The sequence below is a fragment of the Barbatula barbatula genome (genome assembly GCF_947034865.1).
Source record: "Barbatula barbatula genome assembly, chromosome: 12".
NCBI classification, from domain to species: domain Eukaryota; kingdom Metazoa; phylum Chordata; class Actinopteri; order Cypriniformes; family Nemacheilidae; genus Barbatula; species Barbatula barbatula.
In genome coordinates this window covers 16,340,691-16,368,552 of record NC_136775.1, presented here as the reverse complement: position 1 = coordinate 16,368,552, position 27,862 = coordinate 16,340,691, and the positions used below count along the sequence as shown (strand labels likewise).

The window sequence follows — 27,862 nt, the reverse complement described above, 5'->3', positions numbered from 1 at the left end:
ATAACAAATACTTGAGTTTCATTTATCAATATTGGCATGAAGAAACAACAGCCAATTACAGCTTAAGCATTACCAATGAGATGCCTTCAGATCAAACACTGGAAATTTAACACTCATGAAGATCATGAATGTCACAAAACTCTTTAAATAACATAATAAAACATAATAAACATTTTTGAGCCTCCTCCCATTTTAATTTTGATATAAATTCATAAAATAACAATTTATTTCGAGATTTACTTCTATTATCCAGGCACACAAAGCATGCTGGGAATCTCTCTGACGTCATTGGAAGATGCTTACGAATGTCCTGCCCTCCATGGCTGTTGTGATTTCTGAATCCTAGTGGTTTAATGCAGCAGCTCCAATGCGGGGATTCAGTTTTAATGATGACCATGTAGTGAGATGTAAGAAGGCACACGTAACAAAGCCAAGTGTTTTACTATAAAAATGTTTGTGAGTTTTGCCGTTGAAAACTGTTGTTTTATGACAATTGAAAGCAGCACTGCAATGGTTTGTCATGCCTTCTGACTTATTTACAAAGTTGACCATGTCAAGCATGAGAAGATGTTTAACAATCAAAAAACGAGTTGGACGTATGACGTAGGATTTCTGTGCTCGATACATTCCCCTAGCGTTTGTACAAGTGTCAGAAAGTTTTTTCGAACATGAACAATCGTTACGTAACAACTTTTCTTAGTCACTTATTGGACAATTCTCCCGGGAAAAAAATGCAGCAGTAAAGGTGCAACAATCCTAACGAGTCATAGCAATAGAGCGGAGGCACCAAAGCTCCTGCGAATCCGCTTGCCTGGAAGCTTCCTTCCATTTGAGGATGGAACAGATGCTCAATAGGGTTTAGGTCTGGAGACATGCTTGGTCAGTCCATCACCATTACCCTCAGCTTCTTAAGCAAGGCAGTGGTCGTCTTGGAGGTGTGTTTGAGGTCGTTACCATGTTGGAATACTGGGAGGGGATCATGCTCTGCTACAGTATGTCACAGTAGATGTGGGAATTCATGGTTCCCTCAATGGACTGTAGCTCCCCAGTGCCGGAAGTACTCATGCAGCACACATCTCAATCCATTTGCACAATGTGGATTAGGGTTAAGAGTTTTATAAGTAACGGGTATACAAATAATGACTAGACACTCTTACCAACCCTGGTGATAAAACTCATTCAGACGTCTCACTGATGTCTGTTCTTATATATATTTAGAATCAACATACAAAAGTAAATGTCAGGGTTCCTGTTTTCCCGGACAGGGGCAAACTCTCTCACCTCGTGTGTTGTCAGGTCGAGTGTTCTCTCTGCCGAGCTCGGTGGAGCCTCCCTCTGACTGTTGTGAACTGTTTATCTTTGTTTTTCATTCCTGTTATTCTATCCTTGCTTCATGAAGTGTCTATCTTTGTTTTCTTTAAGCTGTTTATAATGTTTTTCTCTAAGGCCACTATGTTCTGTTTGGGATAACGTAAACCAGCTCGGGATTCTTGCTGGGGGGCAAATGGAGGGGTGTCACGTTTGAATCATATATAAACTCTGTATGCAGGAGGAAGGAGGGCCTTTTTTCTGCACCATGCTTATTGCTCATGATGCAGATTAAACGACAATAAAATTATTTGCAAAGAACCTCATGCCTCTCTTTGCTTTGCGTTTGTCTGGGCTGACTCACCTAGTTTAAGGAATAAGAAAATTCCATAATAGAGGGCAGACTCTCTTAGTTCAACCTCCCCTGTCGACTGTCCGGTGAACCCACGCGAGCCCGACCTCATCAAACCAGGGACATTTGGCGGTGACCCTGATTCATGCCTTACCTGTTATTGGTATATTGTTGAGTCACTTTAAGATGTCCCTAAATAGCACAATTAGATTCAATAGTATTGACAGCTGTTTGGATAAAAGCAGAATAATCTTTGAGAGCTATTTTATTTATAACATTTCAACAATTTTACAGTAACTGTTTGTGCTATTATGATTGGTGTGTGTGTGTGCATGTGTGTGTGTGTGTGGAAAGGGTGCAGGTTCTCATTAACTCCTTATGAATCAGCTCCTGCGCTGCCTGTGTGTGCCGATCTCAATGAAAGCTCTGCTCTGATTGGCTGTCTGAACGGTGGCAGGGTTGATAAACCCCCAGGCTTTCCTGCTGCTCCACATCACTCTGCTTTGCGCTGTGTGTGTGTTTGAGTGTTTATGTACGTGTGTTTGAAACAAAGCGAGAGAGCGTGTGAGCACTGTAGGCTGAGAGGGAGGACAACGCTGACACTGTGAGTATGATCAAAGCAAACACAGGAGTGAGATAGTGTGAGCGATACTTGTTGAGCTTTTAACACAGTTCAGGTTCAAGGTGCAAATGCAAATGCAGGATTATAATGTTTTAAGGATTTTGTTTGGATGATGACACAAAGTAACAGCTGAGGTGAATTGCCTATAGTCAATATGTTTATTTACTTAATTGAAATGTCGATAGACGTGTCTGTATACTTTTATCTGTGTGCCTTATTTTACTTTGGTAAATCATTACAGTAAATCATTGTCTTAAAGACATCTGCATGTAAGAAACCGTGTCGTGAAATGCTGAATCAAAGTCGGTCTGAGTCCATCAGTCATTCAATGTCTGCAGAAATAGAATTGTTGTACATTCTTTGTAATATATTGACAACTGTATGATTTGTTCATAGTATAAAACAACTTGAGAATTATGTCCCTATAGAAGTTACTGTAGCCAAATTTCACAGAGGGATGTAAATGAAGATGTTTTTTATCATTTGGGGTCAGGGTTTGTCAATACATTTAGACACTAAATGTATGCCTGTATGTGCATGAGGAAATATAACCAACTTTACTGGAATTTATTATCGTGTAAGAGACCAGCCACCTTGGATGAATTGATCATGCACACACACACATGCATGCACACACCTCAATCCATTTGCACGATGTGGATTAGGGTTAAGAGTTTTATAAGTAACGGGTATACGAATAATGACTAGACACTCTTACCAATCCTGCTGATAAAACTCATTCAGAACTCTCACTGTTCTTATATATATGTAGCATCCGCAGGTATTTGATGTATTGTAGTGGTTTCTTTTTTCAAATTAATTTTGACCAAAAGCATGACATGCATGTTGGCTTTAAGGTCAAATTAAAAGGGATAGTTCATCCAGAAATTGTTCATCCTTTACTCACCCTCAGATTGTTACAAACCTGTATACAATACTTTGTTTCGTTAAACACAAAGGAAGATATTTGGAAGAATGTCAGTAACAGATCTCAACCCCATTAACTCCCTTTGTATTTATTTTAACCCACTATGGTAGTAAATGGGGAATGAGGTCTGTTTGGTTACTGACATTCTTCCAAATATCTTCCTTCGTGTTCAGCAGAACAAAGACCTTTATACAGGTTTTAAACAACCTGAGGGTGAGTAAATGATGACACAATTTTCATTTTTGGATTAACTATCCCTTAAAATACTGCTTTGCCATAAGAAGAATATGAACCGGCCTGATCTTGTACGAATTTGTTTATTTTTTGAGGTGACTTATATGAATAAATAATCACACACTGATATTAGTAAACAACCTTCACCAGTGCAGAAGCATATACAAAATTGACAAATTCATAGGAATTTAATAATACAAAATTCAAAAGTTGCTGTGGGATTGACACGCATGCAATTTAACAGTCTACTACTATCCACATTGAATGCAGTAAATCACTAAACTCTTATCTGCTCAGATAGGTCTTACAACTTGCCCTTAGGTCCTAGACTTCCCTGAAAGTCCCAGTGAGCATGCAAAAAACCCTGATTCCACAAAAACAATTACTTCTATCCTCATTTGAGGACATTGAGGAGAACCTATAATTTGCTTTCGACACTGACAGACGCTTCAAACCTCTCCACAGCTGAGAAGATGGAGGCTGCAGAATTTCGAAGGCGAGGGAAAGAGATGGTGGATTACATAGCCGATTATTTAGAGAACATTGAGAAGAGGCAGGTTTACCCTGATGTGGAACCTGGATATTTGAGATCGTTGATTCCCGAGGAGGCCCCGGAGGAACCAGAGAGCTATGAGGATGTGGTCAAAGACATTGAGAGGGTGATCATGCCAGGGGTAAGTCACTGCTGACCAGCCCAGAAATATGATTTTTCAGCGTGTGATTTGTGGTATTCCATGAATGTTTGCCGTGAGAGAAAAATGAAAATAACTTTATATATTGTTTATGTAGCTGCTGTCCTTCTGAAACCTTATATCTCCATATACCGTGTATTTTTGGGGTCATAAATCATTATTAGTAGTCAGTAGCCTTTATGTGTGTCAGTTTTTCAAAATCTAACTTTACAATGTATTAAAAAGTGTTTTTACTATTTCCTGAAAAACTGTGAATTTGGACAGCTATGATATCTCTTAACTGGAATAATGTATGCATTACTGTGCAAAAGTCTTGGGCACCTGTGAAAATATACTGCATAGTTTGTTTATAAAATGTTTTGAAAGTCAGATGAATTTTAAAAATGAACCTTTTGGCAACAAACATTCAAGATGGATTTGCTGCACACAGGGATAAAAAGTACAGAAAATTACATTTATTTCATAAGTTCTTATTCTATGAAAGGTTAGATTTTTATAAAAAGAAATCAAGAAAAGATCCAAAAGATGCTGTAACGAGGTTCAATAAAAGGAAGGAAGGAGGTGGGAACCGGGGACTGTACAACAACTTTTAATTAAATAAACAAACAAACAAAGAAACAAACTTAAAATGCTCCCTCACAGTTGACTGCCGGCCATACAAACATAATAAAACACAACATAAAGTGCAGGCATGGTCCTCTCTCGCAGATGCTTTTATCCAAAGAGTTCAGGGAGCAAGGGAGCAAGGGTTATTCAGATAAAACGTCTCGGTTACGTATGTAACCTCCGTTCCCTGATGGAGGGAACGAGACGTTGTGTCGACAGAATGGGGTTTGACTTGAGAACCTACCTTCTCTGACTGACTTGAACAGGCCAATGAAAATTGGCGAATGAAATTTGCATGCCGGACTCTGCCCCCGGATATCCGGGTATAAAAGGGAGCCGGCGTGCTGCATTCATTCACCTTTTGTGCTGAGGAGCCTGAGGATCTTGCCCCGACTGCTGCAGCGGGCGGCCAGTGTTGTGGCATGAAGGACACAACGTCTCGTTCCCTCCATCAGGGAACGGAGGTTACATACGTAACCGAGACGTTCCCTTTCTGTCGGTCTCTCGACGTTGTGTCGACAGAATGGGGTTCCTCGGAAAACGCCACAGCGCTGTGCCGCGTCACAATTCCTCGCGAAGCGACGTTGACTGGCCTGGGCGTGTCAAAACGTGGGCGCTAGCATGAATTGCAACCTTCCAGTGGAAGGGAAGGGGTCCAGAGCTTACCTACAAGATGGGAGCCCCTTCCTCCGGCCGTCACGGACGGCGGCCTAGTTCTCTTAACAGCGAGAAGCCGCCCGGCACCGTAAGGGCCACTGGGAAGCGTGATTCCCCCCTGAGGGAACGCGCTACGGAGACCACTTCCTACCGCAGGGAGGAGTTTAGTGGAGATTCACACACGGTCTCACCGGATAGGGGAGAGCACGTGGGAGACATGCAGACACGAGATGGTGTCGCGAGCAGGTGAAGTACACCTGGGAGAGGTCATGGGCCATCGATTGAGAGCCATTCATGAGAAGACATCAGACGGAACCGCCCTGTGGGGGGGTTACCACGTGTGGAGCACTAGGCCTTGTTTGAGTCACTGCTAGAGCTCAGAAACAGGCCAAGGGAGGCAGGGCTGCTCCGCCGAGCCCGCCGCCGAGGAGTGCTTAGTGATGGATGGAATGCCTACTCTTCGCCCACGTGGGGGGAAGAGGGGAGGCTGGATAGCACCACGTCTCACCTGTGGAGGGGTGCTATCGCAGGCGTACGCCCACCGGCTGCCGGAACTTACCTGGCGGTGTCTCGTAAGACTCTGGCAAATACCGGTTCCACGCGGAGGCTGTAAAACCTCGCGAAGGTGCTGGGCGTAGCCCAACCCGCAGCTCTACATATGTCTGCCAGAGGGGCGCCCTGCGCCAGTGCCCACGAGGAGGCCACACCCCTGGTGGAGTGTGCCCTCACTGCAAGCGGGCACGGGAGATCCTGTGATCGGTAAGCCATAGTGATGGCGTCCACGATCCAGTGCGCCAACCTCTGTTTGGAGACAGCCCTCCCCTTGTGCTGACCTCCAAAACAGACAAAGAGCTGGTCAGAGCTCCTGAAGCTCTGTGTGCGGTCCAAGTAGAGGCGCAGCGCGCGTACTGGACACAACACGGAAGGGGTTGGGTCTTCCTCCCCAGAAGGGAGCGCCTGCAGGTTCACCACCTGGTCCCGGAAGGGAGTGGTGGGAACTTTGGGCACGTAGCCAGGCCGGGGTCTCAGGATAACGTGAGATTGACCAGGCCCGAACTCTAGGCAATCCGTGGCCACGGAAAATGCTTGTAGGTCCCCTACCCTCTTGATGGAAGTGAGCGCCACTAGGAGAGCCGTCTTCATCGAGAGATGAGAAAGAGCGGCATCTCCGAGGGGCTCGAAGGGGGGCCTCTGGAGGCCCGCCAGGACCACATTGAGGTCCCAAGAGGGAACGGAGCGCGGACGGGCTGGATTCAGCCTTCTCGCGCCCCTCAGGAACCTAATGACCAGGTCGTGCTGTCCCAGAGACTTCCCACTAACTGGTTCGTGATGAGCGGTAATTGCGGCTACATACACTTTCAGCGTGGAAGGGGAGAGATTGTTCTCGAGTCTCGACTGCAGGAAGGACAGCACGCTCCCAATCGAGCATATCCGTGGGTCTTCTCCACGAGAAGAACACCAGGACGAGAAGAGGCGCCACTTAAAAGCGTATAACCGCCTCGTGGCCGGGGCCCTTGCCTGAACAATGGTCTCTACCACCGCTGGGGGTAGACCACTCAGGATCTCCTCGTCCCGTCCAGGGGCCAGACATGGAGGTTCCAGAGGTCTGGTCTCGGATGCCACAACGTGCCCTTCCCCTGAGAAAGAAGGTCCTTCGTCTGGGGAATCGGCCAGGGGGGAGTTGTCGTCAGGAGCATTAGCTCCGAGAACCAAGTCCGGTTGGGCCAGTAAGGCGCAACTAGTAGCACTTGATGCTCCTCTTCCCTGACCTTGCACAGGACGTGTGCAATGAGGCTCACTGGGGGGAAGGCGTACTTCCGCTTGTCCCGCGGCCAGCTGTGCGCCAAAGCATCCGTGCCGAGGGGGGCCTCGGTCAGGGAGTACCAAAGCGGGCAATGGGTGGTGTCCAGGGAGGCAAACAGGTCCACCTGTGCCTGCCCGAACTGCACCCAAATGAGCTGGACTGCGCGGGGGTGGAGCCGCCACTCTCCACGGGGCGTCGACTGACGAGAGAGCGCATCGGCTGTCTGGTTCAGGTCGCCCGGGATGTGAGTGGCTAACAGGGACTTCGTCACCTGCTGGCTCCACAGGAGGAGGCGTCGGGCGAGTTGCGATAGCTGCCGTGAACGAATACCACCCTGTCGGTTGATATACGCCACAGCAGTCGTGCTGTCCGACCGGACCAGCACGTGCTTGTCCTGCACGAGGGGAAGGAACCTCCTCAGTGCAAGCAGCACCGCCAACAACTCTAGGCGATTGATATGCCAGCGCAGGCGGGGGCCCGTCCAGAGACCCGACACTGCGTGCCCGTTGCACACAGCACCCCAACCCTGCAGGGAGGCGTCGGTCGTCACCACGACGCGCCTCGAAACCTGCCCAAGAGGGACCCCTGTCCGCAAAAAGGTCATTGAAGACCATGGGGTTAGGGTGCGCCGGCAGAAGGGCGTGATCGGGACGCGCCTGCTGCCGGAGTGCCACGCACTCCAAGGAACTCTGCTCTGTAGCCAGTGCTGTAGCGGTCTCATGTGCATCAACCCGAGGGGGACCACCCCCGCCGAGGACGCCATGTGTCCCAGGAGCCTCTGAAAATGTTTCAGGGGGACCGCTGGCTGCTGCCTGAAGCTCCTCAGGCAGGTCAGCACCGACTGGGCACGCTCGGAAGAAAGACGTGCCAACATGGAGACAGAGTCGAGTTCCATACCGAGGAAAAGGATGCTCTGCACAGGGGAGAGCTTGCTCTTCTCTCGGTTGACCTGTAACCCCAAATGGTCTAGGTGCCGGAGCACCAGGTCCCTGTGTGTACACAACAGATCTCGCGAGTGCGCCAAGATGAGCCAGTCGTTGAGATAGTTGAGTATGCGCACACCCTGCTCCCTGAGGGGAGTGAGGGCGGCAACCACGACCTTCGTAAAGACTCGAGGAGACAGGGACAGACCAAATGGGAGGACGCGGTACTGATATGCCTGTCCCTCGAAAGCGAACCGTAGGAACGGCCGGTGACGAGGGAGGATGGACACATGGAAGTACGCGTCCTTCAGGTCGATCGCCATGAACCAATCCTGACGCCTGACGGACGTCAGAATGTGCTTCTGCGTTAGCATCCTGAACGGCAGCTTGTGTAGGTGCTTGTTCAGGGTACGCAGGTCCAAGATGGGGCGCAGCCCGCCACTTTTCTTGGGGACAATGAAATACGGGCTGTAAAACCCGGAGTACATCTCGGCCAGAGGGACGAGCTCGACCGCCCCCTTCGCCAGAAGGGTAGCGACCTCGGCCCGAAGCACGGGAGCATCTACCCCTCCCCTGAGGTGAAGAGGACGCCCCGAAACTTGCGCTTGGCGAACTGAATCGCATAGCCGAGACGGATCGTTCGCTCTAGCCACCGTGCTGGTCTGGGAAGAGCCAACCAGGCTCCCAGGTACCGAGACAGGGGGACCAGAGGTTCGATCTGAGTCATTGCCCCCGTGGGGGGTGGTTCGATGGCTGGCAGTACGGCTCCCTCGACACGGGGGGGACCCCGGGGAGGAGAGCGGCTCTGCCGAGGTGCCTGTCGGGCGATATCGCGGCATACCGCACCGTCTGACTGAGGGTGCTGGTGGCCACTGAGAGTATACCCAACCGTGTGTCTCGCCGAAACACAACGTGGGGTTGCCGAGCACCGTCCTGCGGAGGGTGAGAGCGGCTGTGAGAAAGACCCAGGGAGAGAGAAAGCTCTTTCTGCGAGAATGTGGGCACCAGGCCCTGAAAGGGGCCCGGCTGGTGTTGCTGGGACGGGGCAGGCACCGTCCCAGTCCGACCCTCTAGCGATGTAGTTGCTCGGGTCGGGCCCGGTGAACTCGATCTCCCTGGGTTCACCCCGTCAGAACACTTCTGCTTCCGCGGAGGTTGGTGACGGGATGGTGCTCGCCACTTCGACATCCTTCTCCGGGAGGCCGCCTGTGCAGGGGGCGCTGGAGCCGGAGTCTGAGTCGGAGAGGGGCGGGGCTGCTGGGAAGCAGACGCCGCGCGGGACCTCGACGGACGATAGGCGGCCGGGTCGCGGCGGGGCAGAATCGCCTCCGTCTGCTTCTGTACAGTCGAGAACTGCTGCCCTCGACCGTATCACCAAACAGCCCACCCTGCGCGATGGGAGCGCCGAGAAAGCGAACCTTCTCAGCGTCCCGCATCTGTGCAAGGTTCAGCCAAAGGTGTCTCTCCTGGACCACCAGTGTGGACATCGTACGACCCCAGGGCTCGCGCCGCCACCTTTGTCGCCCGAAGAGCGAGGTCAGTGGCAGTGCGGCAGTAGCCCAGGGTCGGACTTTCCCTCGTGCAACTCCTCCAACGCCCTGGCCTCCTGCAGGATGGCCATGGCGCGAAGAGCCAAGGCAGCTTGACCCGCAGCGTTGTAAGCCCTCGACACCAGCGATGCCGAAAACTTACAAGCCTTGGAAGGGAGCCTTGGTCGATCTCTCCAGGTGGCAGCTGTCTGCTGGCACAGGTGCACCGCGACTGCACGTTCCACCTGAGGGATGTCGACGTAGCCCTCAGCTGCCCCGTCATCGAGGGAAGTCAGGGCGACCGAGCTAGTCTGACGTGCACGCGCCGAGAAGGGGCGTTCCAGGTCCGACTGAGCTTCTCATGCACTTCCGGGAAGAATGGTACCGGTGCCGACCGTGGCTTAGAGTCACGGCCGGTCCCCAGATACCACGTGTCCAACCGCGAGCGTTGGGCGGACTTACCTGGCAGTGCGGTGCACTGCAGCCCAATACTCGCGGCGGCCCGGGAAAGCATGGCTGACATCTCGACGTCCGCTTCATCCTGAGCTCGACCCCCCGGGGGAGGAAGCTCCAAGGAATCGTCGATGTCGGATGCCAGGAGGTCGCCCTCCAATGCTGCGAGCGACATCTCATCGTCGTCACGCCCCGAGTCCGAGTACGTGACGGAGGAACAAGGCGGCGTACCGCCTATTCCGGGACGGCCAGACGAGCGAGGCGGGGCGTGAACGGTCCGCGAGCCGGTGGCTGACGGATTGAGGCTCACGGTAATTCCCCGATCACCCTCGGTGCTCGCCGAAGCGGACGGCAGGGCTGATGCCACTGCTGCCGCAGAACGGGAAGCACTCGAGGTGGCGGCTGATTCTCGGAAGAACGCAGCTACCCGTGAACGCAACGTCTGAATTACCATCCGCCCGCAGTGCGGGCAAGATGTATCCACAAACGCTGCCTCAGCGTGCTGGAGTCCCAGACACACGAGGCAGACATCGTGTCCGTCCCCTTCCTCGATGAGTGCGCCGCACCCATGAGCACAGCGGGACATGCCGCACTGAAGAAATATTGAGCCCTGAAAAGGGCTCGCTCTTTAGAGAGATGCCTTGGAAGTTGCCGAGACGCCCAGGGGAAGTCACAGGAAAAGGGACAGTCCGCTGCACCACGTCGTAAGACCAGCAACACGTAGATAGTATCTGCAGAGTCGTCAGCATCAGGATGCGAAGGCTCCGAAGAACAAAAGGTGAATGAATGCAGCACGCCGGCTCCCTTTTATACCCGGATATCCGGGGGCGGAGTCCGGCATGCAAATTTCATTCGCCAATTTTCATTGGCCTGTTCAAGTCAGTCAGAGAAGGTAGGTTCTCAAGTCAAACCCCATTCTGTCGACACAACGTCGAGAGACCGACAGAAAGGGAACCAATTTTATTACATTTGGTGGGATTCAAAGTTCCTCTACTTCTCTGGTGAAATCTTAAAGCTAGAAATTAAATAAATACTTATCTGGGGCTGAAAAACGCTCCCCACCCCTTCAGTTCACAGCTCAGGAAAAAACAAACACTTTAATATCGTTTAAGGTGTTAACCTTCATTTTGTGTCCAATCAGGCCAATTTTCCCTGTCAGAAGTGTTGTTTTAATAGTGTTTTAAGAGTGTGTGTTCAAGCTAATGAATGACTCACAATAGGAAAACCCTGCATGAGAGAGACAGACTCACAGCGCCTCAAGCTCCTTCCTCCACAACCTGAACTCATGGAATAATTAAATTTACTCTTAATAATTTCATCCAACATCTGATGGTCTCATAGAAAAATCCCTGATGTCACTATTACTGCAGTAATTTTCCCTTTTCAAAAGAGCAAAGGAGAACAACAGCAGAACTACCAAACAGAAAGATCACAGTGACTCTTGTTATTTACTGGGTAACACTAACAACGTTGGATTTGTTAAAAATAGTTAACACCATTGACCACAACACACTCCTACATAGACTAGAAAATTATGTTGGAATTAAGGGAATAGCTTTTAAATGGTTTATATCTCATTTAAACGACCGCTTTCAATATGTAGCAATAAACAATAAGGTGTCAGGCAAATCGCAAGTCAAGTACGGTGTACCACAGGGCTAAGTCTTAGGGTCTATGCTTTTCGCATTATAAATGCTCCTGACAATATGTTTTTTTTTAGATAAATAAATATTTAATCAATTTAGCCCAGTTGTATATACTGTGTAGAACAGTCATCCTCAATAAGTGGACCGCGAGACAGAGGCTAATAACCATTTAAAACTTTTGACTATTCTGGTTGTTTAAATTGAGTCTTAATGACGGATAATCAGATCAAACGCGCTGTCAGGAACGTTTATGTAATTTATCTTTTGCAGCTATATCCTCTAATACTGTAAAACCAAATGCTCTTCATTTTAACCCTTTCCGCTCCGTGCGCACTGCTTCTCTCCCGCCAAAGACATGCCGCATGAAGAGCAACAAACAACTGCTTATTTTAATAACACTAGTGCAGACACGCAGAGTAGGTTAATGGACACACCACAGTAAACAAAATGCAGCAAATATTAAACCATTTGTATCCGTCAGTTGTTTACTGTTTGCTATGTGTCTCCAACCTTTCAACAACATATTTGTGATATTTTATTAATCATTTGAATTTTGACATTACATTTGCTGTTTGGATGTTGTCATTAGTTTTTTGATTTAGCTGATATTAAGAAAGATTATGAAATGCTGTATAAATATGTTGTTCGTTATTCGAATAATTATGTTGTTCATTTATCTTAGCTTGTGCATTACAGTTTTTCTCCATTGGTTTGGCTCCTTTCTTGAAACAGAAATTACATTCTCAAAATTCTAAGATAATTTGGCAAAACAGTCTTACAGTTCAGCTCAACACTATAGCTCACTTGCAAAAGCTAACATCTCTCCCAAAACTGTTCTCTCATGCTTCAAAACGACATTCCTTTCCCATATAAACAGTCAGTGCCACGAAAATGACAAAGATCCTTCTCAATTGCTTTGGCTCATTTCTTGAAACAGACCAGACGTTCTCAAAACTCTTAATGCTTCGTCCCTTTGGCATTGTGTAAGCACTGCAAGTCAGAATGTTTAGATGTTTTGTCACAATGGCAGAGGACCATTGAAACATCCCTCATGTCCTCCTTTCAGTCTTAGCCCCGTCCTTCATTGACAATGGTTACTGTACTCATATTGTAGGTAAGGCCCTACAAGACCTCTCTCATTTTCAGGGATCAAATCAAAATGAAGGCGGTCCAAGAAAAGAAGGAGCTTCTGTGTATTGTATGGGCCAGGACTGGGGATGTGAGTGGCCACACCATTCTCAGATATGGCAGAACACATAGTTGTATTGCCCCACTCGCTAGCCTGGGACATCCACCGTGGCCCGGTGGCCAATAATATTACGGCCACGTCTTCGGCCCTTGGCACTGAGATTCAAACCGGCAACCTTCTGATCACAAGCCCAACGCTCTGACCACCAGTCTGACCTTCGAATCTCAGTGCCAGCAGATCATGACTGAAGTGCCGTTGAGCAAGGCACCTTACCCCTGATTGCTCTGCAGTAATGTGCCACTGTAGAAAAAAAACTACTTGTAAGTCGCTTTGGATAAAAGCGTCAGCCAAGTGAGTAAATGTAATTATTCTCATACAATAGCGGAAAAAAAGAAAACATCAAATCAGTCATACACTACAGTTACAGACATTTACATAGGAATGTTCTATGTACTCCACTAGATCAATTTACTACTGGCCACTACTCCTGTGGTTCCAAACCTGGGGTACATGTACCCCTATGCAGAGGTACTACAGGGTGTATTTGACAGAAAGGGGAGGGGGGAAATCATCAATGACTATGCTTACTGAAATGTAAATCAAATATTTTCATACCTGGATGCACAAATCACGAATTACTGAAGCGAAAAAAGTTTAGGAACCACTGCTTTGGATCACCAGTAACTGACTTACATGAAAATACTGGTACAGCAGCTCTTTCACTCTATCAGAGTTCCTCTCAAATGGTACCCTGTAAATTTGCTTCATTGTCATCTGATGCTTCTTCGATATACGGTCTATTGTGGAGATGCTTATAAAGTTGACATTTTGGAATATGGCATTGTCTTGTAGGATTGCAGTGTCTCATTGTGATGGCATTATTTGCCATCACCATGTTACAGATCTCTTGTTCATTGAGAAGTTTTTCTCTGCCACCTGTGCAAGGTTGTCGTGGAAAACTGTGTTTTTCCAATGTTTTTCTTGTCATTTTTAGTATCATAACATACCATTGAGGTAAGATATTACTGTAGGCCTATCACACACAAACACACACACACTGTAGAGCGAGGCACATTAGGCTGAACTCGGCGACCTGCCTCCGCCATTGTGAGGCCATGGTTGATGACATGGTCTATAATTGTGGCCCGAATTTCATCCGGGACAGCATGGTTTCTTCGTGCTCCTCTGCCTCTTCCCCCTATTCCATCACCACGCACCCTTACTACTCCTCTTCCTCCTCTTCCTCCTCTTCCTCGAGCAGGCAGTTGCCCTTGTTCATTTACTTGGCCAGGTGCCTCCATGTTCCGAAATTGTACTGGTCCTGCAAGGTCAAGTTCTTTACATACATGTTAGGCAGCATTCACAGTCATGGACAGCACCTGTCAGGTAACTAAACATACTGTTTAATTGGTCATCTGAGATGTGTGAAACTCCTCCTTCGTTAGTCAAGTTCTAGTTTCACCTGACTGTCAATTGCTGTAATACATTTATAAAATGTCGCAAGGGATTCATATATGGTATTCATGGTATTATGTTCTTGACTAATTTTGACAATTGAACAGACTATTGTGCATGTGATGACTTATACAATGAAATGACGCTGAAACGTTTTGGAGCGAACAACCATTAGACTGAGAATCGACAATCAGTTTAGATCAACAAGATCAATTCAATTGGAAATTGTGCTAAATGTAGGCTACCTGTACTTAATCATTTGCAAATATGTAGTGAGACATTGAGACATGTACTTAGACATTTGCAATTTGATCAAATGAATGAGAATTTCAATTCTGTTGTAAACAATTGCCAAGTTGTTTGGAGGTTTGTCCATGTTGTATTGAGAATGTAATTTCTGTTTCAAGAAATGAGCCAAACCAGTGGAGAAAAACTGTAATGTTGTGCAATTGCTGTTACTGTTACAACTTAAAACCAAAAGACAGTAGCAAAGTAAAAAAGCAAATCGATTAATTTTGTAATCAAAATAAATAATCTAAATATTTTAATATTATGGGTATTAAAAAATGAATTTGAAATAATTTGTTTATGGCTGTTTCAGGTGACTCACTGGCACAGCCCGTACTTTTATGCCTACTTCCCAGCTGCCAGCTCTTTTCCTGCAATGCTGGCAGACATGCTGTGTGGAGCCATTGGCTGCATTGGATTCTCTTGGGTATGTTTTTCCATCCATCCATTTGACACTCATCCGTCCATCCAATCGTCCATCCGTTCATTAATTCATCCGTCTGTCCATCCATCCGTTAATCATTCATCTATCCGATAGTCAATCCCTCCATCCATTTCTCTTTCCATCTGTTATTCATCCATAAATTCAGCCATTCATCTATCCATCCATTCATCTGTCCATCATGCCCAACCATCCATCCACCCATCCATCCGTCCGTCTGTCCATCATTCTGATCATCCATCCATCTCTCATTTATCTACGCACAATTCATCCATCCGACACTTTTTCATCGAACCAACCATCCATCCGTCTGTCCAAGCGTCAGTCCATCCACCCATCCATCTGTCCATCCATCCATTCCGACACTCTTCCATCTGTCCATCTTCCATCCATTCATCCCTCTATCTATCTGTTCGAACCTCAGTCCATCCATCTGTCCATTTTTCCCTCTGTCTGTCTGTCCATCCCTCAAACATTAATCCATTCATCCATCCACCCATCTATTCATCCAACTGTCATACATCCATCCACCTGTCCATCCGTCCGATTGTCAATCCATTTGTCTGTCCAATTATCCATCCTTCTGTCATTCATCCATCCATATATATACATACATCCGTCTGTCCATCCGTTCAATCATCAATACGTCCATCCATCCATTTATCTGTCCAGCCAACTATTCATCCATCCATCTGTCCATACTTCAAATTGTAAATGAATGTGCCTGTCCATTTATCCATCCATCCATCCGACCATCAATGCTTGCAGCCACCCATCCACTTGTTCATGTATCAATTCATCCATCTGTTTGTCCATCCATCTTCCACCCATCCATCTTTACACTTTATTTTTTCCTTTTACATTTTTTCTTTTATCTTCTGAAATGCACTTATTCTTTGAGTTTCTGAAGTTGTAGTCTGATGTAGGGTTTGTTTTGCGCTTGTAGTCAGCGAGTCCAGCCTGTACAGAGTTGGAGACAGTGATGTTGGACTGGCTGGGTAAGATGCTGAAGCTACCAGATGATTTCCTTGCTGGCACAGCGGGCAGAGGAGGAGGAGTCATCCAGGTGAGATATCTTACGATTAGTCTGAATTCACCTAAAATCTTGTTTTTTACCAGAGGTGAACTAAGCCTGTGGAGATGATTAATGTATTTGTATTTATTTAACCTTTATCAAACATGATCAGATCCACAAAATCATTTTAAAAGACACTGCACATTGTAATTTGGACAGCGCCTTAAAAATTGCCCCGACAGACAGGATCGTGTTGCAGGTGTCAAATATATAGACGTTTCAAACCACTTTAATGCCACCTGTGCAACCAGGCGTGTGCTCAGAGAGTGTTTACAGACAATTTTATCCGAACACCAACAAATGTGTTTGTCATTGATTTATCCCCTTCCCTCTGTAAGTTGTTGCGTCCTGTGGAAAATGGCTTTTTAGACATCATCTACAGATGAGAGGTGGTGGCAGGCCAAGCGTGAGTCGAGTGCGGTTTGCGCTCATTACGTCACAATAGCTGCTGCAGTCTAGCAGCTGCGGCCGTTTGGAAAGAGACACAGGAAGCACAATGCACGGAAAGCCCACTGGTGACAGGCGGTTTGATGCCCTGTCATTAGGGCCGCTTTGGAGTGCGCGCGTCCACCTCCTGGATGGTTTTGTCTCAGGGCTTTTCAGAGAGCTCACTATGGCAACCGGCAGCATCATTTTGCACTGGTAGAGCGCACTAATGAGGGAGTTTGTGGGTTTTGTATGCGAAGCCTCTCAGTGAAGGTGGGCAGACAGAGGAGGAGAAAACAGGTGGAAATTCTTTTGAGCAGAAAATTGAGCATTCTTCTCAACTTACAGATATATCACAAAAGATGAACCTTTGAATCTGAGCATTTTCTTTCAAATGAAACATTTTGCTTTCTGATATTAAAAAAGTAAATTGGCTGTTTAAAACTCAAACTTAAACATTCAGCAAACTTTTACTGTTTTGACAACCAAAAGAGTAGAAATGTTTACTTGAAGCGTTTGGTTCCAAAATGAGATAATTCCTTGAATACATTTGTTGTGTTTTATTGTGTTAGTTTTTAGCTATTATGGCTCAAATCAAAACAAACCAACTGCAGTTTGATTGATTTTAATTGGACAGCACAATAAAAAACATGATTTTGGAAAATGTGTTATCTCATTTTGGAACCAAACTCTTGACTTGCTTGTATTCGCTTTTGCAGTCACTTTGGATGCCAGGCACATTTGGCTGTATTCAGGTTTACTTCAGGTTTGAACGATAAAGTAATGGGACTAATAAGTAAGCAGGACGTGGGTGTCCCCTATCAGGCAAGGAAGGAAATATCAAAGACAGCTCGTGCTTCACATCGAGGTGATGTGTGTTGAGGGCTTTTGAGTGGAATCTTCTCATTCACTCGTTGAGAGCAGAGCCAGAGAGCTGATGAAAATTCATCACTGCATTTACAATGTCTGCACGCTTTATTGATTCAGGTTTTGGCTCACTGCAATTATGTCTCTGTCCAGCTAATAATGAACATCTTCCAATTGTTAGACCATTCAATGAACCGTAGCTGATAGATCAGTTATTGGATTTCAGTATACAGCTTCTGTGCTATGAGTACAGTTTCATTTATAGTGCTTTTAATAAAAAGAGCAGGAAATACAAGTAAGAAACTGAGTTACAGACAGAAATAGAAACCTAATGTCATGTAAATAAACTGAAATATTTCATATGTAAAAAGACGTCGAAAATAATGTGCTATGTGTCCATACAGGGCTCTGCCAGTGATGCCACGCTCATGGCCCTTCTCGCGGCTCGCTCCAGAGCTCTCAGACTCATCCTGGCTGACCATCCTGACCGATCTGAGACGGACATCATATCCAAACTGGTCGCCTACACGTCTGACCAGGTGAGACGCAAACCCAGATGAGAAAATGCTGTACAGTTATATGGACTCAGGGTTTCATCCATATAAACAGTAACATGGTATCAGAGTACTATTCTTTTATCTGGAATCTATTAATATCTTTTAGAAAAGATGAAAGTCAGGGTGGTAGCTGATGAGGAGTAGGCCTACATGAGTCTTCAAGAAAAGAAAAGAATCCCCCAGACAGAGGTTCCATGTGTCAAAAACTTTATTACTCGAGCCAACAAAGTAGTGAGACCAGATTGTCTGACAAAAGAGCATTTTACATCATCATTTATACCATTATTTTCAATGGATGTAGGTCCCACTTCACCAACCAGGTGTCTTAGGGTCTACTTTTTATTTAGCCAATCGCCTTTCTCTGCCACAATAAGTATGGTATGTCAGTGAAGTTTATTATTGCAGAGCTTCATTTGAATTGCGTGTCTCACGGCCAATGCGTGAGGTCATTAGGTTTGTTGTAAAGCTCCTGTAGAGCGCTGTATGAAGGAAGAAATCAGCCGCTAACCTGTGTTCTCCATCACAGCGCCACAGAGCTGAGTGAACTCGCCGTAATCCGTCCACTTTTTTGAGGGTTTGGTATTAAATTGTTATTATTGAATGAAGCTCCGTTGCTAATGCCTTGCATAATGCTCGCGCTTCAACACTGTAGAGTCGTTTACGAAACATGTCTGATGGCAGAGGTGATCGGAAATAATCTGAAAAAATATAACCGATCCCGATCAGGAGAAAAATCTGTTGATCGGACACCGATCCCGCTCTTTGCGATCGGCTCGGGACATGCCGACTGAAAATGAAACCGTATATTCAGCAGGCCTCAGAAAACGCTGGATTGTATTTGTGCTCTTTAAAACTAAAAAGTGCATACGTGTGTAACTTCATATGATATTGAAAGAATATTCATAAAATGCTCTTATATAACCCAGTGGTTAGCACTCCAGATACATATACATGAGCTGTTGATACATGATACATATACACATACACACAACAATTATATAAATGATATAGAATAATACATTGTAAGTATATATAAATAACACAATAAGGAATTGCTGCTAATGCAACACTTGATTCTAAAATATGACAATTACTATTTCATATATTATAATAAACTGCCACATATTTTTGTTTTTTTAAGGGTGAGTTCACCATCTGATAATATAGTATTGAAATAGTTTTGTCACACAAAATGAAGGGTTATTTTCAATGTTTTATTTAATGACATTTTTGACCCACCGCTGGGATGAAACTAACGCAGCATGTTTTAAACTGCGTGGATGAGTGTCTGTTTGTATGGTATTATCTGTTAGCAGAAAGCAGCATCAGTTTTGGGGGGAGTATGAGTTCCTGTGGTTGCAGCTGTATTTCTAAAGATTGGCCGTTTGTTTTGTGACGTTATTATTATTGAAAAATTTTTGAAGGTGTGTTGTTGTTGTTGGCGTTTCAGGCTCACTCATCGGTGGAGAGAGCAGGGATGATCGCTGGAGTGAGAATGAAGAACATTGCCACAGACAGTAAGTTTGCTGTGCGAGGAGACGCCCTGGAAAGTGCTCTGCAAGAGGACAGAAGCGCAGGACTCATTCCATTCTATGTACGTATGTGTCATGATGGTTAAACAAAACAGTGAGGTACTGTACTGTTTATTTAGAGAAAGTATTACAAACAAAGCATGTATTATTGTATCCGTTTTTCCGTCTCTCTCAGCTGTCTTAGCATTTCTTATCTTGAATATTATCCCTTTCTGTTATAATTCTATTATTGTAAACAAAAGTATAAACCACTTCCTGTTTCAGTTCTAACAATCTAACACAACACACACATCACCACAAAATAATACTAACTGAACATTTAGCACTTAATGTGAAAAATAACAAAAACTGAAACAGGAAGTGCTTCTGGACCAGTGTTGTTTAGGTCTTGCAAAGTACCCTATATAGTATAGTATATACTGTAAGAAACCTAAATCACAGAATCAGTTAACACATTTATAAAACTATAGTAGACAGTCACAGAGATCTTGAAAGAGAGAAATCGGAAGAAATTGGACATTTGTTTCTGCTCTTTCTCTAAACCTGTCCCCATCCGTCTGCATGATGGTTAATGCTGTTTGGAGAGCCTGTTTTCTGAATCACATTAGTCAAATTAGCCCCGGGCTCAGCCAGCAGACCTGTGTTAGAAACATCACTGTGTAATGACAAACCAAGCCGGAACAAATCCTCCTGCGATCAAAACATGTACAAATCGAAATGAATTGTTCAAGAAACGTTCTGATTTGCATAAAACATCAAGATTTGTCTAGATCTTCATTAATAACATACATTTTTTAAATCGAGAAATAATGATCTATTCATTTTATTGCCTTGCTTCTCTCAGTTTTGTGCAACGTTGGGAACGACTGCATCCTGTGCGTTCGACCGCATCACCGAGTTAGGCCCTATATGTAAGATTTATGTTATGTTCCCTACTTATACATTTTGTTGCATGTTTATGTGTAGTATCTTTTTTAACGCTATCGTTTTTTTTATATTTCAGGTCGAGCAGAGAATATCTGGATGCACATTGATGCCGCATATGCGGGCAGTGCATTTATCTGCCCGGAGTTCAGGCCTCTCTTGAACGGCATCGAGGTGAGATAATACTCCACGCTGTGTGTTCTTCACACACAACGCTCTTAAAGCCCTCAGAGGCGTACATGATAACACGAGAGCAATCCCATTGATTGGGTCCCATTGATCCCGTTACTCGGGAACCAGCGTGTACCAAGCCACGTGCGTGCGAAAGAAAATATTTAAATGTCACCCATGACGTGAGCCGGCATGAACGATGTCTCCTGAAATCATGGGGAAATGAGAGATCCTCGATCGTCCTTTGAGTTGTCGTCGTGCCCGGCTGGGTGTCACAATGATAAGGGTAAAGTAATTTCCTGAGGCGGAGGACGACCTTTAGATAAGTCCCTTTTTCCCTCGCTAAAGAAATATCACTGTTTATTAGTGGCACGAATTCAAACAATAACCTTGACTATGCTTCCTTATAAAGACATTGGTCTTTATCATTGACCTGTATACCGGTGGGCTGCTGTATTCCTGTGTGATGCTGGTTGCCAGGAAGTGAACGACAGGCAGAGCCAGCATGGAAACAATCAGAACATCATGACAGTGTCTTTCTGCTTTATTGCAGCAGATGGAAAGGATATTGAAAAGGGGAGAGCGCGGATAAAGATTAGACTGTGAGATAGCCGTTCCCTATACATGCTCATTGGAAAGATGCTGCAGCTGTTTTTGAGTTTGATCTATAATATGGCTTGATATTAAACCCCATAACAGGTGGTTATAAAAGATGTTCCAATCAAAAATTGGTTTCATATTTTAACTTTCTGGCTACACCGAAATCAAAGGTTTAAAATTCGGTTTGTCTGCAGATACACCTGTAAATATACATCTAAATAATTCTCTCTTTTTTTGGTATTCACTTTAAACCTCGCTTTGGTTCTAGTTCGCAGATTCTTTCAACTTCAATCCTCATAAATGGCTCCTGGTCAACTTTGATTGCTCTGCAATGTGGTAAGTTGCTTACGGTCACCTTGTCCTCTGACCCCATGGACTCACTTTCTGTGTCAAGACATATGTTTGTTTGTTGGCATGACATTTGCATTTGACACTGAAGTTACCCTTTTTGAGTTATATGAATTAGATATTATTTTTTTTATAATATCAGATTTCATTAGTTATTTTGTGCTGGCTTAAAAGGGACATCGGAAAATAAGGTTCCCATACAAAACGGCAAAATTCCAAGCAGGGCCACCGGGAATTCTTTTTAACACCTAACTTAAATTTTCAGTTTATGTGTTGCAATTCAACATAATTTCATTTCAAGAATATATTCAAACTCTGTAATTTAACAGTAAAATTCAAATAAAAAAGGGTTTTAATTGATCAATGTGAGTAGAAATATGATTAATGAAATAAAGATTATTGTAAAATATTTAGTCAATTAACTTTAAAAGGTAAAAACTTCATAAATATTTAACATTATAATTTGACAAAAAGTGAGTAGTATTTATTTGTATACTGTACATAAAACGGTATGCACAGATGGATATGCTGTATATAGAGATTTTTACACATACACTTGAAACAGGATGTGTTCACTTAAATAATCTAATTTATAACCCCATTATATATCATATCCTAGTAAGGTGTCTCAAGACAAGATTACCACTTTTATACTGCAATGACTCAATTGACCATGGTTATCTGAGCCTCATATTACCTAATTTCCTCATTTTGTGCCCAATGCAACCTTTTGTGATTCTGGGCTCCTCCACGCTTCAATGAATTCCTCGTGTGCAACAAATGCGTGAACAAAACAAGTCCCTTTTAGCCACATAACAGATAATGATGTTGTTTTATTACGGCAACAACGCCTAAAGCAGACACGTACACCTATCATTATAAAGGTAATCTATGAACTATATTGTTTTTTCCTAATCGTCAGACTCAAACCAAAGCCATTTCTTTTGTTAATGTTGTTCAGTTATTGTTAGTTAATATTCATGGAAATGATTCATTTTGCACCTAGATTTTGTCATCTTTCTTTACACGCTTAAAAACATGGATCGTATTGTTCTATAAATTACTTTTAAGGTGAAGGATTTACTCGCCGTCATGTTCCGATCCTGTATAATGTATTTGTTCTGATGAACACAAAGAAAGATATTTGGAAAAGTTTTAGCAACTGACAATACTGGGACATCATTGACTATCATAGTTGGAAAAACTATTGTATAACTTTTTTGATGAGATATTTTGAAGAATTTGATCGATCTAATGATAGAATTATCATTAATGGGTGGAACTTTAACATCCATAGAAATGTTCTGTTGCATAAAATGGACCTCAATGGAAACAAAAATGGTTCTGGTATGGCATCACTCCAAAAGACCCTTTTTATAACCTAGAACCTCGTTTTTAAGTGTGTGGTTAACAATTCGCATGTGTTAAATGGAATATTTAGAACATATTCATATGATATTTCTCTCGGAACAGGGTAAGGAACAGATCAGACATTATCAGAGCATTTAAGATGGAGCCGCTTTACCTGAAGCATGATCAACAAGAGTCAGGTGAGCAAGACCAACACACAGCACATTTCCTTAAACCTTACCGGATATCTTTGTTGGTAGAAAAGCCATAGTTTTAAACAAATTCTATAAACAATGACATGAATGAAAGATGGAGTAAATAGGATGATCATCATCTTCCTTAATGAGACATGACGCGTGGTGCTGACACATATACACATACGTCACACGGAGGGCTCGATCAGATTAGTGCTCTGCTGTAAGCCTCTGTGTGTGCGAGTAAACAAACAGCTTTTTGACACCCTGCACTGACCCAGAGCAGGTTTAAGACCTGTGTGTGTGTCTGTATGTACAGTCGGTGTGTCATAAACATAAGTTATGCATTTTTAAACAGTAACGTCAAGGTGTATTCGAACATTGGACATTTATGTGTGTAGATATCACAATATAAAAATAAGAAACATTTAGTTATTACTAATATGTGGTTCATATATTGAAATCTAACGGAATATATTCCAGTCCGAATACTTTCTATTTATCTGTTGGTAGTTCTGTTTGTTTCCTCATACCTGTCAACCAATGAGCTGCCGGTTGCATGTCGACCATTTAAACGTGACCAAACAAAAGCAGCTCATCTGTGGGCAGTGTGCAGCTGTGCAGACGATTGTAATTGTGCTGAAAGAAAGACAAAAGAGCATCACTGACTCTCAACCAAACACACGCACACACACACAGCTTATAGCCATTTCCATGATGATCAACTTCCTGATTAGATAACTAACAGGCTAGGGCAGATACAGAAAAAAACAACCATGTTAGTATTGAAGATTGCATTGTTTATCTTTAAATAATCACCTGTATGCCTTTTTATTCATTGTTTATCTTTAAATAATCACCTGTATGCCTTTTCATTCAAATGTGCCATTGATATTAAAAACACAGAGGTTTCTGCTCAGTATGAATTTGTTATTGATGTTGATATCACTGAATCACTGAGTGTTGAAATCTTTTATTTATTAATAGGACTTGTCACAGATTATAGAGTAAGTATAATTTATTTAACGTGTGTGTGTGTGTGTGTGTGTGTGTGTGAGAGAGATTGTTTGACCGCAATATTTGTCCGTTCTTTTTGTGTTTTAACCATAAATGAGCATGAATGTTTATTTGAGTCTGTGTGTATGTAATGTGACTATATTTTCCACATACAAACTTGCACGAACCAAGTACGACCAGAAGTGCAATTGTGCACTGGTTTGTGTCTGTAGTTTGTGTGAGCTTCATGTTTTATCTTGTGAACAGTTGACATGTCACATCTCATCTTTCTTCAGCACTGGCAGATTCCATTGGGTCGTAGGTTTCGCTCGCTGAAGATGTGGTTTGTGTTCCGCATGTATGGACTCAATGGTCTGCAGGCTTACATCCGCAAGGTGACTACCCATAATCCATGCTGTCAATCAGGTTAGCCCGGCCAATCACATCCGATTCGGATGCACAGTACATTTGGTTTGACGCAAACCAGTCAGTGATTCAAGGCTGTACAATACATCTTCGTTGAGAGATTGTTCTGGTTTGCTCAACAGGTGATGTGGTCTAGATTCTATATTTGTTGAGTTAGAATGACGATGTGTGCAACAAATTATGAACTTGTTGCTTGTTTTTTTCAATTTGCATTGTTGTATTATTTCAGGGACATATTTGTGTGAGTGTGTCTGAGTCCAAAAGCAAAACCAGTTAAGAACCGCATTTGCATTAGTTCAGTTTTTGTTTGACTGCTCAAAAGTTAAGCTGCGGTATACAGTACTGTCGCTTATTCTGTGTCACACGAATAATTTACCTCTATGATTTTGTAACCATCATAAAGATAAATGCAAGAAAATATTTTCCCCCACTTGTGCTTACCTTCTATGTCAGCTTCAGTGCTGGCCAGTAGCCATAGCAAATAACTTTCTGAGAATGACAATTTGATTCTTGTAATGTGTTTAAATTTAGATTATATGATTACGTTATGTCAACACATGATTGCAGAATGAATGTAATAATCTAGGACAATCTGTATTACATATTTGGAACACGAACGGTTGCTAATTTGGTATTCTGCACAAAAACTGCTTGTTTTAAACAACAGATTGCCCCCTGCTGGTGTGATATTGACATTTCATTAAATTTGTGCCGTACAGTTGAAGAGTTTGGTTCCAAAATGAGATAAAAAATAAAAAATCATGTTTTTATTGTGCATTCCAATTAATATCAATCAAACTGCAGTCGGTTTATTTTGATTCAAGCCATAATAAAAAACACAATTTACAATACAATAAAAAAAAATGTCATCTCATTTTGGAACCAACTCTTATGTTGATCCTTGTCATTTCAAACCTGTATTCAGATTTTTGTCACAAAAAGAGCTCTTTTCAACACAATAACCAAGCACTTTTTTGTGTTTTTTGGGGGGAAATAATTGTTAATCGTTTTTCTGATTCGGATTACATTTACATTTAGTCATTTAGCAGACTCTTTTATCCAAAGAGACTAACAAAGAGTTCAGGGAGCATTTAAGGGATTATCATTCTTATTAAGAATGATATTATAATACTAATTATAATTAGCTAATGCTAATAATACTAATGTTCATATTAAAAAGAGCAGGCGTCTGACCTTATAGCGCATCTCATCGTATCTCTTATGTTGATTCAGCATGTAGGGCTGGCCAAAGAGTTCGAGTGTTTGGTGAGAGATGATCGCCGCTTTGAGATCTGTGCTGATGTTGTGATGGGTCTCGTATGCTTTAGACTCAAGGTCAGAGTTAAACACTTTCTCACACGAACAATAACGCCTCATACAGCCTATAGTTATAGCTAGTTAACTAAAATTGCCGTGACGTATTTTAATTTCTGTAGATGAGCAACACAAATTACACAAAATGATTTTACTACTATTTTTAGAATCTAATTGAGAATACACTGCATGTCTTTTATAACACATGATGCTTATAATATAATATGTATGTGTTTTTGTGTGTGTGCATATTTATATTATAAAATAGTATGTTAAAATATAATAAATATAATATGTTGAACCCCACAACATGCTCAATTTACATTTATGTATTTGGCAGACGCTTTTATCCAAAGCGACTTAAACGTAGGAGAGCATATATAGATTTTGTCAAAACGCTAAACAGTATTGTTACTTTACAAGATTCTAGATTTTCACATGCAGTTCATTTGATTTATTATTAATGAATACATTAACATGATCATTTTATAATAAACGTTTTATATATTGGCTGATATTCTTAAATCATCTGGTCTAAAGAAACCATATCAAATTATTATGCAAAGCTCTGCCTTAAATCCTAGGGCTCCAATGAATTAAACGAAACACTGTTGAAGCGACTCAACAGCAAACGCAAGATTCATCTGGTACCATGTCAGCTGAAGGGGAAGTTTGTGCTGCGTTTCGCAATCTGCGCCCGAACCACTGAGTCACGGCACATTCATGAGGCCTGGTGCCACATCAGCCAGCTGGCATCAGAGCTGCTTCAGGAACTGCCCCACTGACCATCACGTGTTGAGTCTGGATCACTCGTCTGATAGATCGTATGATCTAAATTCTGGAAAGCAACCTGTGTGTATGTGTGTGTTGTTTTTAATGTCTTTGTCCTTATCCTTATTATTCTTTACTGCTTTTCCATGTATGTCGTTGATTGGTTATAGATTATATTCGTTTCTATCTAGTTATTCTATTCTACTTTTTCAATGCTATACATTAAGTTGGATGCTGCATTTGTATTGTCTTCACAAGTAGATATGCGTTTGCTGTGGCGTCACTCTCAAGGTTTCTGTATAACGTTACAAGACAATGTTGTGAAGCAGTCATTTTCCACTGTGTTAGTCACAGAGTTGCAACGAGCATCTTAATGCAACTGTGATTTTCTCTCCATAGTAAACTTTGTAACTCTTATTTAATGTTAGTGTGTGTTTATGTGTGTTTATGTGTGTGTCTCTGTCTTTGTGAGCTTGTTTTCCCAACACTGTTTCCAAAAACTGTACTGTTGTGTTCTTCAGCACTTGAAAATGTGTCTATATTCAAAATGAAATATGTTTTGTAAGACAGATAATGTATCAGAATGTCTATATCTATTGCAGAAAATAGTTTACAGATGGCTTTATTAGTGCTATTATTTACTTTTTCTTGGGTCACTACATTTCTGAAAATCTAAATCACAACCTAATATCTTTTTTTCTTTTTCTAAAAACAAGTGAATTAACTCAGCACATCTTCTGCGATGAGACACCTCTCCAATCCTCTTTGACATACAGATCTTGTGCCTCATCAGTAAAGACAAACAATTCAACAGTAGTAGTACTGTATGGGTGTATCAACATTCACAATAAATTGTGTTTCGCTCGGAATGTTGTGTGATGTTTGTTGTGCATGATGTTAGACTTCAGTCTTACTATGACTGATACATGAAACAACCACACCCTTACTGTCGGCCAAATGAGACCCTGTAGGCTCTGGTAAGAAACAGCGGCTTCAGGATTTGAGTCCTGAGCCAGGTCTAGTGACTTAACCAATGTGTATTATCTTTCCCACAGTTACCCAATGGTGTTATAATCTCACCGCTCTTTCAGCCAGTATAAAAAGTATGTCTCGACTAGAGCAACACAGATTTCAAAACAATTAAGTATTATCCTACAACATTGACTTTCTCAGTTTAGATTTA

The 27,862-nt window shown here is 43.3% G+C and overlaps 1 protein-coding gene across 4 annotated transcripts; it reads left to right on the top strand.

The window, feature by feature from the left end:
• The first annotated feature begins 2,150 nt into the window (after window positions 1-2,150).
• Window positions 2,151-27,547, top strand: ddc (dopa decarboxylase). Of its 4 annotated transcripts, none has more exons than XM_079468570.1 (14): window positions 2,151-2,264; window positions 3,910-4,118; window positions 15,000-15,113; window positions 16,075-16,194; window positions 17,901-18,035; window positions 19,504-19,647; window positions 20,430-20,496; window positions 20,589-20,683; window positions 21,549-21,616; window positions 23,102-23,178; window positions 24,160-24,179; window positions 24,465-24,563; window positions 25,828-25,929; window positions 26,493-27,547. In XM_079468570.1, the coding sequence occupies exons 2-14, from the start codon at window positions 3,918-3,920 to the stop codon at window positions 26,691-26,693; spliced, it is 1,443 nt and encodes a 480-aa protein (XP_079324696.1). In that variant the 5' UTR covers window positions 2,151-2,264; window positions 3,910-3,917; the 3' UTR covers window positions 26,694-27,547. The 4 variants fall into 4 exon arrangements, with proteins under 4 accessions (XP_079324696.1, XP_079324698.1, XP_079324697.1 ...); XM_079468571.1 differs by lacking the exon at window positions 2,151-2,264 and adding an exon at window positions 2,267-2,416; XM_079468572.1 differs by lacking the exons at window positions 15,000-15,113; window positions 16,075-16,194.
• Window positions 27,548-27,862: the final 315 nt, after the last annotated feature.

Coding starts and splice junctions, on each gene's coding strand:
- ddc (XM_079468570.1), top strand. CDS start 3,918: ATGGAGGCTGCAGAATTTCGAAGGCGAGGGAAAGAGATGGTGGATTAC. Junction 16,195..17,900: donor GAGGAGGAGGAGTCATCCAG/GTGAGATATCTT, acceptor GTGTCCATACAG/GGCTCTGCCAGTGATGCCAC. Junction 18,036..19,503: donor TCGCCTACACGTCTGACCAG/GTGAGACGCAAA, acceptor TTGGCGTTTCAG/GCTCACTCATCGGTGGAGAG.